This window comes from Eleginops maclovinus, chromosome 19 (assembly GCF_036324505.1).
Source record: "Eleginops maclovinus isolate JMC-PN-2008 ecotype Puerto Natales chromosome 19, JC_Emac_rtc_rv5, whole genome shotgun sequence".
Classification (NCBI taxonomy): Eukaryota; Metazoa; Chordata; class Actinopteri; order Perciformes; family Eleginopidae; genus Eleginops; species Eleginops maclovinus.
Genome location: NC_086367.1, coordinates 8,977,491 through 8,992,260, shown reverse-complemented (window position 1 = coordinate 8,992,260; position 14,770 = coordinate 8,977,491). Strand labels below are relative to the sequence as shown.

The window sequence follows — 14,770 nt, the reverse complement described above, 5'->3', positions numbered from 1 at the left end:
AAAAAACGTTACTTTATTCACTAAAAAAAATTTTTTTCAGGCTCTAAAAAAAAGAACACAAGCCCTTGCACTGAGAAATTATTTCTCAGCATCATTTGATGGCTCAAAATATTTCTGAACGTTTTTGAATATCTCTGGCCTAACCTGACCTGCGGTGACATCATTTTTTCTTCCGGAGGAGTGATTAATTTCAGGTCAAGAGTTACAGAAATAAAAACAGCCCCTCCCCCACTTTGGGTAAATATGCAGCGACTGATGTCATATGCAAGTGAGTGAGTGAGAAGAGAACCAAAAATACAGTTGTGGGATTAATTGGTGAGAATATAGCCCTGCAGGGTGCATTAAGTGTGGGGAGGCATCTGATAACAGTGACAAACAGGGAGGCTCTCGACACTTAAGTCATCTGCTTTTTTCTCTTTCTGTCTTTTAGCTCGGCCGGCTCACTGTATTGTTGAAGCTGCAGCGCAGACAGAAGACAGGCAACAGTTGTGCTTCCAGTTTGGCTTCAGCAGAAGTTCGATAATATAGTATGACAGATACATCAGAGGGTTGGGGAGGGGGGGGGCGATGACAAATGCCGGATGTGTGATGAGGAAATCAGCAGCAAGGGAGACAAAAATACTTAGCTGAACATTAAGCCTACTTTCTGTTCAGGAACTAAATGCAGTCTGTGTACATTTATATGTATGGGGTGATGCAAAAATACACAAGAGTACACAGCGGCAGCCATGTGAGTATCTATCTGACATCTCATGTGTTTTAAGAATGCACCGTGTCCTTTGTTACTTTGCCGCTGGTTGGCTGCCACTGCAGTCCTGTTCGTCAGGTTCTCCCGACTGGATCAGTAAACATTAATAAAAACCTCCTCTCTCTGCCAACTCCTGCCGCGGCTCGGCTGGCAGCCATGCAAATGCGGGCCCTACACAAACAGCCCGTAAGGCCCCGGACCGCCAGCATACGGACAGGTGAGCACAGCGCGGCCAAGTCTGGGTTTCAGCCTGTCTGCACTCCTTCAATGATGAAGCGCAGTCGCACCGGCATCATTGTGCGGCATTACTGATGTCAAAAACTGTGATCAAAGCAGCGTCAGAATGTATAACCGTCTCCAAGGATGAGATTTGTAATGAAAAAATGTTATTAGTTTTATGTGTTGGCAAAAGTGCTTCTCTGATTTGGCTCTAAACGCTGTAGAGCCAATATAATGTGGTGCCTTGTGGTTAGGGAGGAATCCGATTATTTTTATGGCCCTAATAATGTCTGAATGGTGGTGTGTGTTTTCCTGCGCCGGAACATGACTGATATTACTCTCTTAGAATGTGCTTCTTGTTTAAATATGAGAGGTCCTTTATCTCGTCTCGCAAGTGATTTCTATTTTCAGGCTAGGAGTCCTTCATACACCCAATTGGACTTAAGGCTCATCCTAAATCTGACAGCTTGAATCATTATAATGAACAATATAAATGTGCTGCTTTTCAAAAAGCTTATTCTATCAACTGTGGTCCTTGTGTATATCTGGTTTAACTGCAGAGTAGCTGGATGCATTATTCATATTTCAGATAAGCTCTGACTCAGTATTTCAGCATTTACACAAATCAAACCATCTATGTAACCCGGGGGTTACGCTTAAGGAGGTTCTACTTAGTACATATCCAAATCATACACAGATGCTTTTCTTTTTAAATCAGCCTTCGCTGAAGTTTATTTTCTGTCATCCTACGAATTCCCTCTCAGCACCGTGTAACAGAGTTTAATGGAGCCCTAAATTCCTCCTGCCCTATATTAAACAGTGTCACTTTATAGCAGCCAGCGCCAGTGTAAAAGTAGCACGGCCACTCTGACGCCTCAGCTGGAGCAGAAACTCGTTGACAGACAGACAGGAGACGACCTTAATGTACGCTGTTATTTCAAGCTGAGACACTCGCAGATGTACATGAGAATGCGTTTATGCACAGTCACACACGATAAGCTTTTTTTTCTTTCAACAAAGAGAGATCAAATTGAAACCACACACACACACACACACACACACACACACACACACACACACACACACGTGTATAGTGTTTATAATTATCTCCCTCTTTTGCTGTTGCTCTTCTCTTTAATACCTCTGCAAATAGCGTCCAGTTGATGCCCCTCTTTCTGTGCCCCTCGGCTCCCTCCCTGCCAGCCTTATCCCCCCTCATGTTGCACTTGCTGCCAGTCTATCTTCCCTTGCTGTGGTCCGTTTTGCCTGCCGTAAATGCACCCCCTTCCCAAATCCCCCCCCCACCCCCCCCACATACAGACATGACCTCAAACCACACTTTATCGACACGTTCAAACACCTCTTAACTTCTCCAACATGACACCTTCATAGGTAAATCATGAAATCCTGCCCATCTCGTCTATCGTACGTTGAGTAAAGGGCATGCATAGCCCCTGACTGATGTAGAAGTAACACTGCTCACCCCCACTCACACCAGCAGCATCAAACCACATGAGAATGTAGCTGCGGCTGAACGGTGGCGCTAACAGCTTTAGCCTCCCTGCCAGGCCTAACAGCGGCCGGAGCCTGCCCTGTGTTAAATCAACGAGCCACTTATGTGGTCAGACAGGTACGACCCCTCTGACCAGCAACCAGAGAAGTTGGGGGAGAGGAGGGCGGGTCGTCTGAGCTGAGCCACCTGCGGCTTGGAGACTCACTCAGCTCCTTAGTGGTCTTGGGTTAGGCCCTAATATGCTTTACAGTTTCCTCTGACTGTGCTCGCCCCTGTGCCCCTGACACACACACACACACACACACACACACACACACACACACACACACACACACACACACACAAACACACTCTACACAGGTGAGGACAATGTTCAAACCTACATTCGTTATCTGTAAGCTTACCATAACCACCAACCTAACCTTAACCTAGTCTTAATTCTGATCTCAACCCCAAAACCAGGTCTTAACCCCATGATATATTCAGTGGAAACCAAACTTTGGCACGTGTGATGTGTGAACAGATTTGTTTTACCTCCACAATGTGACACTATCAGATTCAGAGAGTTAGATTTACATTTATCATCTGCATATGACTCATGCGGCTCTTTTAGCATGAAGAGACACCGATACCCCCCACCCCAATAGCTGCTTTTAACCGGGTGGCTCTGGAGCATCACATCACACCACAATGCTTTTTTAGTAACAACAATTGTACCGTTGGTGTGTGAGTTTGTGTGTGTACTTACTGCGTGGTTCTCGGGGTCCATCCACGGTGACTTTGATGGCGCGGTGATAGGTGGCCACTTGCGGCGGTCCGGTGAACACGGTGATGGTCAGAGTGAAGCTCTTCCCTGCAGCACAGCAACAACATGTCCGTGAGATTTATGGAAGTCGTTTCACTATATAAACGGCTCTTTCCAATTATCTGTGTCTCTGTTTTGTTCGCAAACAATACATCGCTTGTTCAACTTCAAATCATCACCGGCTTTTATCCCGCTGCAGTCTTTGAATTAAGGATTTTTTTTTTAAAGCAGGGGACCACCTCTTTTGATGGACTGACTGCTGGTATGATTTCGATTATTGAGACAATGTGTTCCAGATTGCACGAAAGGCTTTACAGCGATAGTTTATTGTTCAACAAGGCAGGATCTTGCTCCCATCTGCATCAGAGGGTCCAGCCTGAGAAAGGCAGCTCTTGTTAAAAAATAGAGACTGCGTGGGAGTGAGAAAGAAAAAAAGAATCCTCGGGTGGGGTAACTGACTGCACAAATAAAAGCTATAAACCCCTTGTTTAATTTGGAGACGAGAACCATTTCCTTTTCATCAAATCATAGCTTTTTTAACATTAAAATGAAAAATATACGGCTTAGAAGAGGCTCTGAAGGGACAGAGAAAAATCCATTCACTAGTTTAAGATTTTTGTGAGCAATCAAACTTGTTTTTAATTTCAGGACATTTAATCATTAATGCTTGAGAAAATGAGGCTATGATTTAGTCAATAAAGCACAAAACATGTTTTCAACAGCCCTATGCATTAACCACAACATCCCATGTTAATGTGTGATTTCTTTTTTTTATTACAGCAATTAAACCCATGATAAATTGGCCTGCTGCGTATTAGGCTAAGCTTTTTGTTGGAGGGGATTATTTCACAAATCGTCCCAGGGCATGCATTTCGAGGTGGTTTTTCATCCATCCCTCAGATAAACACCACGTGGATAATTATTTATATTCCCCTGGATTAATAAAATTACAGTCACATCGCCACTGTTCACAGGCCAGATGTGTTGGATGACACCTGCGGACGTCAGCTGGAAAAGTGTGATTGCTAATGTTGGCATGATTCCAGATATGCTCTTTATTATTTTTGTAATAGACAACAGAGATCCGACAAATAATATAAAAGCTATACATATATGGAGTAAGCAGTTATTATATGTGTGCGTCTGTGCAACATAACTTGAACTAATATTTCTCCACATATAAAAAAAATATATTAAGTTGTCAGTTATCACTCGATCTCCTCTTCAACACAGAAATGTCATTTTATTATTATTATTATTATTATTATTATTATTATTAGCGCTTTTCCAAATGTTGGCAATGGCAATACAAACAGTCCTCTCTTGGTGTGTGTGTGTGTGTGTGTGTGTGTGTGTGTGTGTGTGTGTGTGTGTGTGTGTGTGTGTGTGTGTGTGTGTGTGTGTGTGTGTGTGTGTGTGGAAGAGAGAGAATTTCATCTCACCTCGTCCGCTCCTGCCCACAAAGCGCAGATCGTTGAAGCGGGCCACCTGGTTCTTCATCACGGCAGAGGCGTTCCTCAGCTCGGCCGAGTAGTTCTCGTCGTTCCCGGCCATCACGGTGACCAGAGTCCCGTCGGGGACATCACCGAGAGCCACGACCTGCACCGAGGAAAACGACCGGTCACTCTGGGTCACCAAACGAAATATAGGCTGCACAATGCACGCGTAAAACCGCATCTGACTCCCATATTATTAGGGATATTATTATAATTTTGCCGTCATGTCCATAAAAAAATATTACACATCATTTAAAGACTCTAATCCAATGTAGGGCCGTGCCATTTATATATTTATGTTATTAACACGAGTGGCATTAAATATTTATTTTTGTTATTTATGTTTCTTTTGTTGTCATCGGATCTGATCCAAATACAATATTTGACATTGCGATGTATAATACTGTCACAAGCTTTAGATATTTGCCTATAAATCATACATAATATACACACACACACACACACACACACACACACACACACACACACACACACACACACACACACACACACACACACACACACACACATAATAGGCCTACAGGAAAAATATAATAATAATAAAAAAGATCTAAATATTTCCTCAGACGTCAACCTAAATTCAGACCTATCATCTGCAATATTTATATAGGATTGGATGGAGCCGAAGCCAATATTAGCCAAGAGTATTGAATGCTACGTTTTAACAATGTTATATCATACTTAAATCTAGATCCCACTATTATTAATAAAATAAAAGCTTTTAAGAACCTTCTTAAGAACCTTTGTATGTGTTTCGTCTTAAATAATTATCTTACAGCATTTTCTCACACACTTCCTACAGTTAGAAAACCAAAGTGTGCGCCATTAAAATAAAAACCATAATAAAGTAAAATTAGAAGACATGTGTCTTGCCTTGAAAGCCACGGGCAGCGTTTTGTTGCACCTCCAGTGGGACGGGAGCACGGAGCAGAGGAAGTTGGGGCTGTCGGTCCGGACCAGCTCTCCGGCGTGGTCCGCCAGCACGTCCACCACGTTCCTGGTGTCCGATCGTGACCTGTGGGGCCCCGGGGTGGCCATGGCCCCGTTGCCTTCTCCGAGCTTACTGCAGGGGAAGGACGTGGAGGGCGGCGTGAACCGTCTGGTGGTGGGCGGCTCTACAGGAATATGCATCACAACAGCGTGGGTCAGTGCCACCTGACAGGCTCTGTATCGGAAGCTTTTTTATTTGTTTTTCCTCCAGACGCTGGTGGTGTTAGGAGTCCACTGAGGAGAGGATGGAGGCGAGCGCACAAAGTGTAGAGAGCCTCGCTACCTTAACCGAAACAACACACTGCGGTGACTGAGCTAGATCATCTGCACAGGATGTGTCAGCCCGAGGAACACCAGGGTTGCTCTGTTGTTTCACCAACTTCAGCAAAAACACGTACAAACAAAGTCTCAGTGCGGAACTTATCGGCGCTCTTATCTGTTGCACGCTTGATGGACAGACAGTTTCGGCCGCGTGTACACAATATATCAACACCACAAACTACTCGAGCTCTCACTTTGAAACCTCAAATGAGTCAACGGATCGTTTACATAAATGATCGCCGATCAACGACAATCTGTAGGCAGCAACCAGGTAATCCAGCCGTGGTGCAGGAAGTTAGAAGCCGAGCTGACTGGCTTACGTTTTTAAAAGAATGATCTCGACTGAGCAGCCAGACTGCCTCCTAAGAGACTCCAAACTAAATGTCTCAAATCCGAATATCAAAAGTCCAGCTACTGTAGCACATCAGTGTCCTTTTCTTGCGTAAAAGTTATTGCAAACTTTATCCTCGCTGGATCTCGCCTCCACAAAAACACAGCGTGATTCTGGTACAAGAGAAGCTCCAGCTGAATCTCCTTTTAGGTTATCCTTTAGCGCAGGGTTATAGGGCGCGAGAAGGAGCCGTGAGGCTGATCGCAGAGCAGAGTGCCGCGATATTATTTTACCCGAGTCATTTTAGTGTTTAGTGGTTGGCACTGTGGGGATGATTTCCACCAATGAATTTGCAGGGTTGGGCTTCAGCAGACCAATCGCACTCTGCGCTGCTCCTTCCTCTGCCCTGCACTGCTGTCACACAAGAGCTGAATTATTGATACATATCTGTGCTTTTCTCTGCTGCTTGTGTTTTTTATACAGCGTATAGAGACACGTTGAATTGATGTATATAGAAATGATGAGTTTAAAGAAGCGACACGTGGTGTTAACTGAGCTGCACGAAAAACTTTTTTTTTTAAATTTAAATTATATCTAGAAACATAAGCACCAATGAAAAGAGATGTAAGCTCTTTAAATGTGTAAAATATTGAATGGGATGGATTTAAACATGAGTTATACATTATATTGGTTACGTGCAAATCAACCTCTGTGTTGTTAGGAAATATCTGCGTTATGGACTCAGTTTAATTTATGAAAAATATATAAACTGTAATATCTGCTTCCCTGCCACACTGGATTGTCCCTGAATCTTCTTTGACCTATTTTACTTGAGTGTTTTTTGTATGTATCTAAAGAGGGATACACTGCAGATGCCTGTGGTTTTACTCTCGTTTATTCATTTTTAAAAGTTATTATATCTGGCGGCTCTGCACCTCCTCTTCAGGTAGGTAAATAACATTTTCATAAAGGGAAATTATGGGTTGAAGGCTGATCTGTATCACTTTAATTGACTGAAGTGAATTAATTGAGCTTATTAAAGTAAACAGGCAAATGTGTTTCTTCCACATACAAAAAAACACAACAGGGCAATACGTGTGTGTGTTTGTGAGAGTGTGTCTGTGTGTGTGTCTGTGTGTGAATGTGCCAGAGGCTGAACTCATTAGAAAGCTGAAATGCTGAGGGTTACATGAAGTGACGGCACTCCCTGAGCCCTCCGCCATGCTGCTTTCTGACACTAGTTGGCGCGTTTGCCTTTTCAATCGCTGTCAGCTCAGACTGTGTGAGGCACCCATTTCACATGTGCAGGGAAATGAAACTTTATCAGTGCTCTGAGATATCTGAAATGTGAATTAATTTAAAGCCATAATCGGTTATAAAAATCCCTCTTTGCGAGCTGTTTACGTCTTTGAAAGAAGTTTGCAGATATATATTTTTTTCGCGAATACATTTGAGCTTTTGCCCGACTCACAAAAGTCTCTTTTTATTGTTAAGAATTTAAAATATTCTAAAACAATCACATTTTTTCGTTTAATAATCACTCAATGAAGCCACATAATGTATTTGATTTAACATTTCCTTCTCGAAATATAACATTTAGACAATTAATTAGATCGTGTCTTTACTTTAAATGTTTAAGCATATTTTCAAATCTCGCTTAAAACACTTTATACCAGTTTACCATGTTTGTGTTAGTGTTCACCGGCAGTTATTTATTGATTATAATAGTAAACATTTTTGTATTACATTTTTACGACATAATTTGTGATTTTTTTGTTGTTGATATTACTGGCAGTTTTGATTAAAATAATACAAGTTCCCATAAAACATGATTAATAAAACTAATGATTTAAATTCATTATTGCAAACAGATAATTGACAGTACAATAAGTAATGAACAAGTAATTTGGATTTGCGTTTTTAAACGCATCCAATCAAAACGGTTGTTTTATTTTAATAACTGCGCAACTTATCCTTGTGTGCGCGCGCCACTGCGTGCGTGGGGCGGTTTTGAAGTTGTTTACTTGCATGAGAATAAATGAAGTGCATTTAATTGGCGTGAGGAGTCATCGCAGTGGCTTCACATTTTCCCTTAATTTCCCCCATCACACTAAATCAGACTCAGAGAGAGATGCAGATGGAATATTTCAAAAGTAAAAACAAAACCCAAATGTCCAAAAAACTCTGGGATATTAAAGCTTATTTTTTGAATTAACGGTTTGTGTGAGATCAAAGTGGGCCACAAACCTCACACTGAGTGGCTGTGTGTCAATGCATGCTCTAACACTTGCGAGAAAAATATTAAATTATATTAATCTAAATTGAATTATCTGAGAAACTGCATTTCTTCTATCGATCAAATTCAAATTCAACATAGAATTTTGTTATTTCTGTAGTTTTATTTTCAATTTAAAACCTATTTTTGAATGGTTCTTCTGGGTCACAGAAATGTTAAGCTTGTCACACCTCTTTCTCCCTGGTTTGCGGTCGCTTGTTATTCTGTAGGACAGTGTTTCAGTGGGGTGGAGTGACATTCAAAAAGTAATCCCTCTATATTAGTCACTAGAAATTATACCTACAATTCAGATAATAAAGCCATTACCATTCAGAGTTAATTCAGTGTAAGAACAGCAATTATCCTTTTTTAAGCCAGGGAAATACTTTATGGCCCATTGCCCATGTGTTTCCATTGTGTTTTAACTTGAACATGTAGGGAAACCCCAAATCACCCAAGCCTCGTCCACTGCTGAACTCAAATCCCTGCATAAAGCAGCAGCAGCAGCAGCAGCAGCAGCAGCAGCAGCAGCAGCAGCTTAAGTCCCCACAGTCCTTACTGCAAAAAAAATCACCTCTGATCAGATCACCTATCATGCCGCCTCTATTTTGAGTCCAGCTCTACTGGGACAATGACAATGCCGGTGATATTTTAGTCGTCCTCCTGCCCGAGTTCATTATTAATACGTAACCACAAGCCCCAGCTATACCCTCCTCAGTCGTAATGTGTGCTCCGGGCGCCTGTCACATTTAGACCTCCGCATTTCAACCTGCAGTTTCTTTAGTTTCAGCCGCACAGCCATTGAGGGACGGAGCCCGCCATGCCACTGAACGATTTTTAATGATCCGGGTGGGTTGAGCCTGAAATCAAGATAGGACTCGTGGAGGATATGTGAAACCCTGGACACACCTCAAATGGGCCTCAGCATAAAGGAGTCTTACCAACGAAGGTTAAAAAGAAAATAGATCTTTCAGATATAAATCAAGATATCACATCATTGTTTACTGATGGTTGCTCTATGAAAACTGGAGAGGTTGGCCTTCAGCCCTCTCTAAAAGGCCTGAGTCATAACTGGAGTTCATAAGAAAAAAGCTGCCCTGTTATTAGAAAAAAATTGTGCAATCAAAACACCATAAAGACAAATGATTCTAAATGTTAAAGTTAAAGTAATGCTTCCTTGGAGTCCTGACAACAAAAGCAAGTCCTCTGAGTTTGAAATCAATGGAATCCCCATTTACTTTGGGTTTCATTTGTAATGAGTCACAGTGAAAATACTAAAATGAGTATAAACCCATTAAAAGAGAAACCAGTGGAAGCCTTTGGGGTGTGTAAACGTATACCTGTCTCTAAATGCCACCCACACAACTTTCAGTGCCCCTTAAACTTGACTTTGAAGATAGGGACAGTCTACAATACGTGGAGCTCCCTTTTGAAATGTTTTTCATCATTTGTTTTTGCTGAATACGATCTATTAGCTTGTGTAAACTCCCGGGCTATTTTCAGCCATGCACACATAAGCCTTTCGATGGGTAGCTATTCATTTGGGAAAGGGGGCTATGGGGGCAATTAGAAATAGTTTGAGGTTGGGCGATGACATAAGACAAAGATTTCTATCTTTAGAGGAGCTGTGGCGGTCACACATTTCTGTACATTCACAAATTACAGGGCAAGCTTTGGCCCTCAACCCACCGAATGCATTCCTTCCAAAAAGTGTCTGCTCGAATTTCAGCCGGGGGTTTCTGCTCAGTGGAAATATGAGTGTTCTGAATGGACAACTTCTATGAAATGGAGTTTTATTCCTCTCGGATTAAATTAGCTCTACTTTGGGTCTCGGGGTATTTTTTTGTATGAATGATGAATTCTGCGGTGGCAGTGGAACGCCAGGCTTGTTTACCCTTCCCTCCTCCTTTTTTTTTTTTTTTTTTGGAGACGTAGCTCACTATGAAATGGATTTTTTTCTCCTTGATATGACAAGAGTGTCTGTGATTAGACATCCAAGCATGATGTAAGTCACCAAAGCCATTTGTGCCAGTCCCCTCAAAGCCAAATCATATTCTAGCGTTGGAGTGTTTATATACACAAGTATATGGAGAAACTTTTAAACAACAGTGAGTGGGTACAGACTGTTTGGGTTTTGGGCTCTCGCTGCTCTGATGGCTGATTCTCTCTCAAATTTTGATTACATAATGTGTCAGCACATCACAATTGGTGGTCATTTTTGGCCATTTTGATGTTCAGACAAGAAAATAGGAAACACATTGAAGAATTTTCCTCATATAAATTTGTATGTTATTTTTTTCTCAACCCGGGCTGTCTGTGTTAGTTTTAATGATGACTGGAATGCATTTGTGTATTCAAACTTGTTTTAGCTCTCAATGTCACTAAAGCACTTTATTTTTATTCAAATGTTGATAGTTGTCCTATATAATTTCCCCTTTGAAGTGCTTTATACATCAAATAACTCATACATGTCAGGCCCCAATTCCAATTCCCTGAAGGTGGTCATAAACATAATAAAGAGGATTGTCACATTTCCATTTCATGGTGTGTGTGCAAGACTATGTTCTGTATGCAGGGACTATGTTTATTTTATTTTTTTTAACGGCAGATACTGTATGTTTTCAAAACAAAACTACTTTGGAGACAATAAATCTTATCCATTTTATCCTATCTTTTTTTTAGTTATCATTTCCAGTCGCAGCAGCTAATTACTATGTAAGAATGATGAGTTGAGATGCAGCCGTCACCAGAGGAGACAATGAGCACATTCATCTCATGCATCTTTAATATTCTGCTTACATTTGATAAAAGGTGCAGAGCGGAGCCCAGGGCTTATAAAAGCTCTCTGAATCAATTGAGCAGCATAATGGCAGCTGGGGGACGACTCCAACTGCATTTTTATTTCTGCCTGCTGAATGTAAATGGACTTCTTAAAGACTGCATTCATTTGCAAACATACCAAGCATCTGTTTGTCTATCTAACAATTCATTTCATAGTGAATACGTTATGGGATGAGATTGGTAGCGGTACTGCTGTGATGTTCTCCAATCCCCTAGAGCAGAGGAAGAAAGTAATTAAGTACAGTTAACTCCATTTTCATTTTATGTTCCTTTTTATACTTCTGTTAAAGAACATTTCAAAAGGAAATACTGCTTTTATTACTCATCACATTTATTTGACAGTTTAAGCTGTTAGTTGCTTTCCAGATTAGGATTTTACATTAACAAAAAAAACCTGATAGAGCTAGAAAATATACACATTAGTAAACTATGTTTTTGGTTGTTAGCTTTAAGAAAGATTTGAGTCTTAAACAGAATTCAGAAACACTGACATCTACATGAAACTGCTTTATTTAGTGCTCTAACTGTTTCTTTTGAGTAGGCAAACTTTATGGATAATATCTAACTTTAAAATCCTTTGGAACATTTGGATCTTGGTTATCAGAGGAACAAGCTGAGGACACATTAGGCCCTCCATGATGACCGTCGTCCACCAAGAGCATCAGAAAACAATGAATTTTAAATATAAACTTCTTTATTACGAGTTTTCACTGATTTCTATCACTAGGACTTTTTTGTTTTGGAGAAAAGGTGACCTCTGCGGAGAATTCAGCTCCAGATAAATAAGGGGGAAGCTGACTGCAATGACTAACTCCCATAATCCCACGCTGCATGATCAAAACAACCAAACTCCATCCTATGTTATTGTTCCGGTTGAGAAAAAAAATACATATTGTTCGTTGAAGAAACAAATGGAATTAAGAACTTGACTTCAAAAGACTTGTATTTATGCTTTGCGTAGGGTTGATTTACTTAAAGATCTGAGTACTTCTTACAGCATCTTGCTTGTGTGTGCATATCTGATTGCCCAACCAAACAAATCTCTGTTTTTAATACTCAAAAATCCAAACTCACTCCTTTCTTGTTTCCAATACCCAAATAAGTCATGAAAGGCAAAGTGAGACATTGATGGATTCACTGCGATCAGCGTTCAGAGGTAGAACGTGGTCAGCCCCCCCACCCCCTTCCCATGCCCTTTCAGTGGCAGTTCAATGGTGCACACCCCCCCCACGTTAGGCAGGGGGGAACTTGCCGTAAACCCCGGTGTCACGGTCGCTCCGCCCTCACATCATCCGTCGGGTACACTCACCCAACGATGACAGTCAGCAGCCTGTGATGTGGTTCCCCGGGCCTGTTTATTCTTTGGAAACCCACTAAAAGTAGCATTGGATGGTAAGCTCACCAAAAGGCCCAGTGCTATTATAGGAGCACTTTGGTCTGGTGGGTTTGTAAATAGGGCCCTGCCTTGCTGCGGGGCACCACTTTTGGGCTATATTGTTTAGTGTGACCTGAAGGAAGCTTTTTGATATTTAGGGTCATTTGTAACCTGGAACAAAATACAAAGTCCAGAACTGATATGATTTGTGGTGTTTAGGATTGTGTCCTTCATTAGTGTATTTTTCATAATGTTGATGATGATTGACAAAAGGCCTACGAAATGATCTCTGCTCTACTTTATTCTTTTCACTGAAGGACAGATTGTGTTTTTTATCCAGGGTCTTTTATTTACCCCATAAGAGTCAGTATAACTTTTTAATCTAAATGAGTCCCATAAATACGTCAACTCCCCCATTTTTTTTCAGTTGTGGTTTTTAGTGTGAGCTATAATCATTTCTCATCTTTCTTTGTCTCTGTCTATTTGTGTGTAACAGCACACACACACACATCCACATCCACATCCACATCCACACACACAAGACACACACACACAGACACGCTGTGTTTCTCCCTTTTTTCTAGCGAGAGCTTCTGATGCAAGGACGGCAATCTGTAATCTGTAGTAATTGCATGTTGCAGAAAAACATTTTTCCGCTGTGGTAATCGCTGCAATATGTGCAGTTGCATTGCCAAAGTGACAGCACCCCCACCCCTTACAGACACACACATACACACACAAGAGTATCCTGACTCACTCTGCCAAATGTGTCCAGCTCAAAAACTTTGGAGACTGTCTCTCAGGATGGCTGAGACACAAAGACATACACACAAGCAACCATAGCCTTGTGACAAACTTTAAGCACACACACACACACACACACACACACACACACACACACACACACACACACACACACACACACACACACACACCTGTGGCGCTGTCGTGCTGCATTCACCTTCTGCAGAAAGATTTACAGTTCCTGCCACTGACAGTTTAACTGCCATGCAGCCCCGGTGCCAGAGCCCTGCCAGAGCCCAGCTGCCACACACAGATCAGGAGACGAATCTCTCACACAAACCCGCTCCCCCTACTCCTTTTTTAACAGCTATCACACTGTGCAAGCGCATGATGAAAGTCTAGTACTAATCCCTTAATATAACTTATAAATACGTCTTGTAGAATTAAGTCATTTGTCAGAGTTCAGTGCTGATTAGTGAAAGTTGTAGCCACAGAAAATGTATGGAGTGTAGAGATGGTCTGTGGCTCAACCATGGATGCATGTTTATCAAACCATTGTCTACCATTTCACCGACCTGACACCAGCTTCTAGTAGGTTGCACTGTGGCACAGGTTTATGAGGTCATCACCACCAGTGGAGACTGAGGGAAAGCTATGATGTGTGTTAAGAGGACGTCTTACTTCTCACAACCTCTGCAAACAAGCTCTCTCACTCTCCCTCTGCCATTGCAGCTTAGCAGCGCCGCACTTTTATGATATAATTATCCACCGCGTCATCAGCCCTTTACCGAACAGAGCCCCGAAATATATCAGCCCCGTTCTTTTGGTGCACTCATCAACGTGCAACCACACACACCTAGTATAAGGACAAGTAATGCGCAGTGACATTTATAGATACACAGCGAGACACCAAGATTGCAACCAGACTGCGTGTGCAAACCTTTTCCTCTCTGGGCTGCTACTCTGACTGCTGAAGCCATCCAACCTCCCTGCAGTTGAACTTCCCTGTGTCTCTAATGGAGTCTCTCTGTCAGATCAAACAGCTCCCACTGGCGAGGAGAGGAGACAGATCGCAGCGCTGGAAGCCTTTC

At 41.8% G+C, this 14,770-nt stretch overlaps 1 protein-coding gene and 1 long non-coding RNA gene across 4 annotated transcripts in view; one reads left to right on the top strand and one right to left on the bottom strand.

Moving 5' to 3' along the window:
* Window positions 1-5,085, top strand: part of LOC134881163 (uncharacterized) — a 39,666-nt gene extending 34,581 nt beyond the window's left edge. Inside the window, exon 3 of the long non-coding RNA XR_010168007.1 lies at window positions 4,709-5,085. This is a non-coding gene — a long non-coding RNA (uncharacterized LOC134881163). The remainder of the gene's footprint in view (window positions 1-4,708) is intronic.
* The window catches only part of runx3 (RUNX family transcription factor 3), a 46,681-nt gene that overhangs the window by 21,964 nt on the left and 9,947 nt on the right, over window positions 1-14,770 (bottom strand). For all 3 annotated transcript variants that reach the window (XM_063908307.1, XM_063908308.1, XM_063908306.1), the window contains exons 3-5: window positions 5,676-5,917; window positions 4,728-4,884; window positions 3,229-3,333 (exon numbers count right to left, since the gene is read on the bottom strand). In XM_063908307.1, the coding sequence (XP_063764377.1) occupies window positions 3,229-3,333; window positions 4,728-4,884; window positions 5,676-5,917 (504 nt within the window). The remainder of the gene's footprint in view (window positions 1-3,228; window positions 3,334-4,727; window positions 4,885-5,675; window positions 5,918-14,770) is intronic.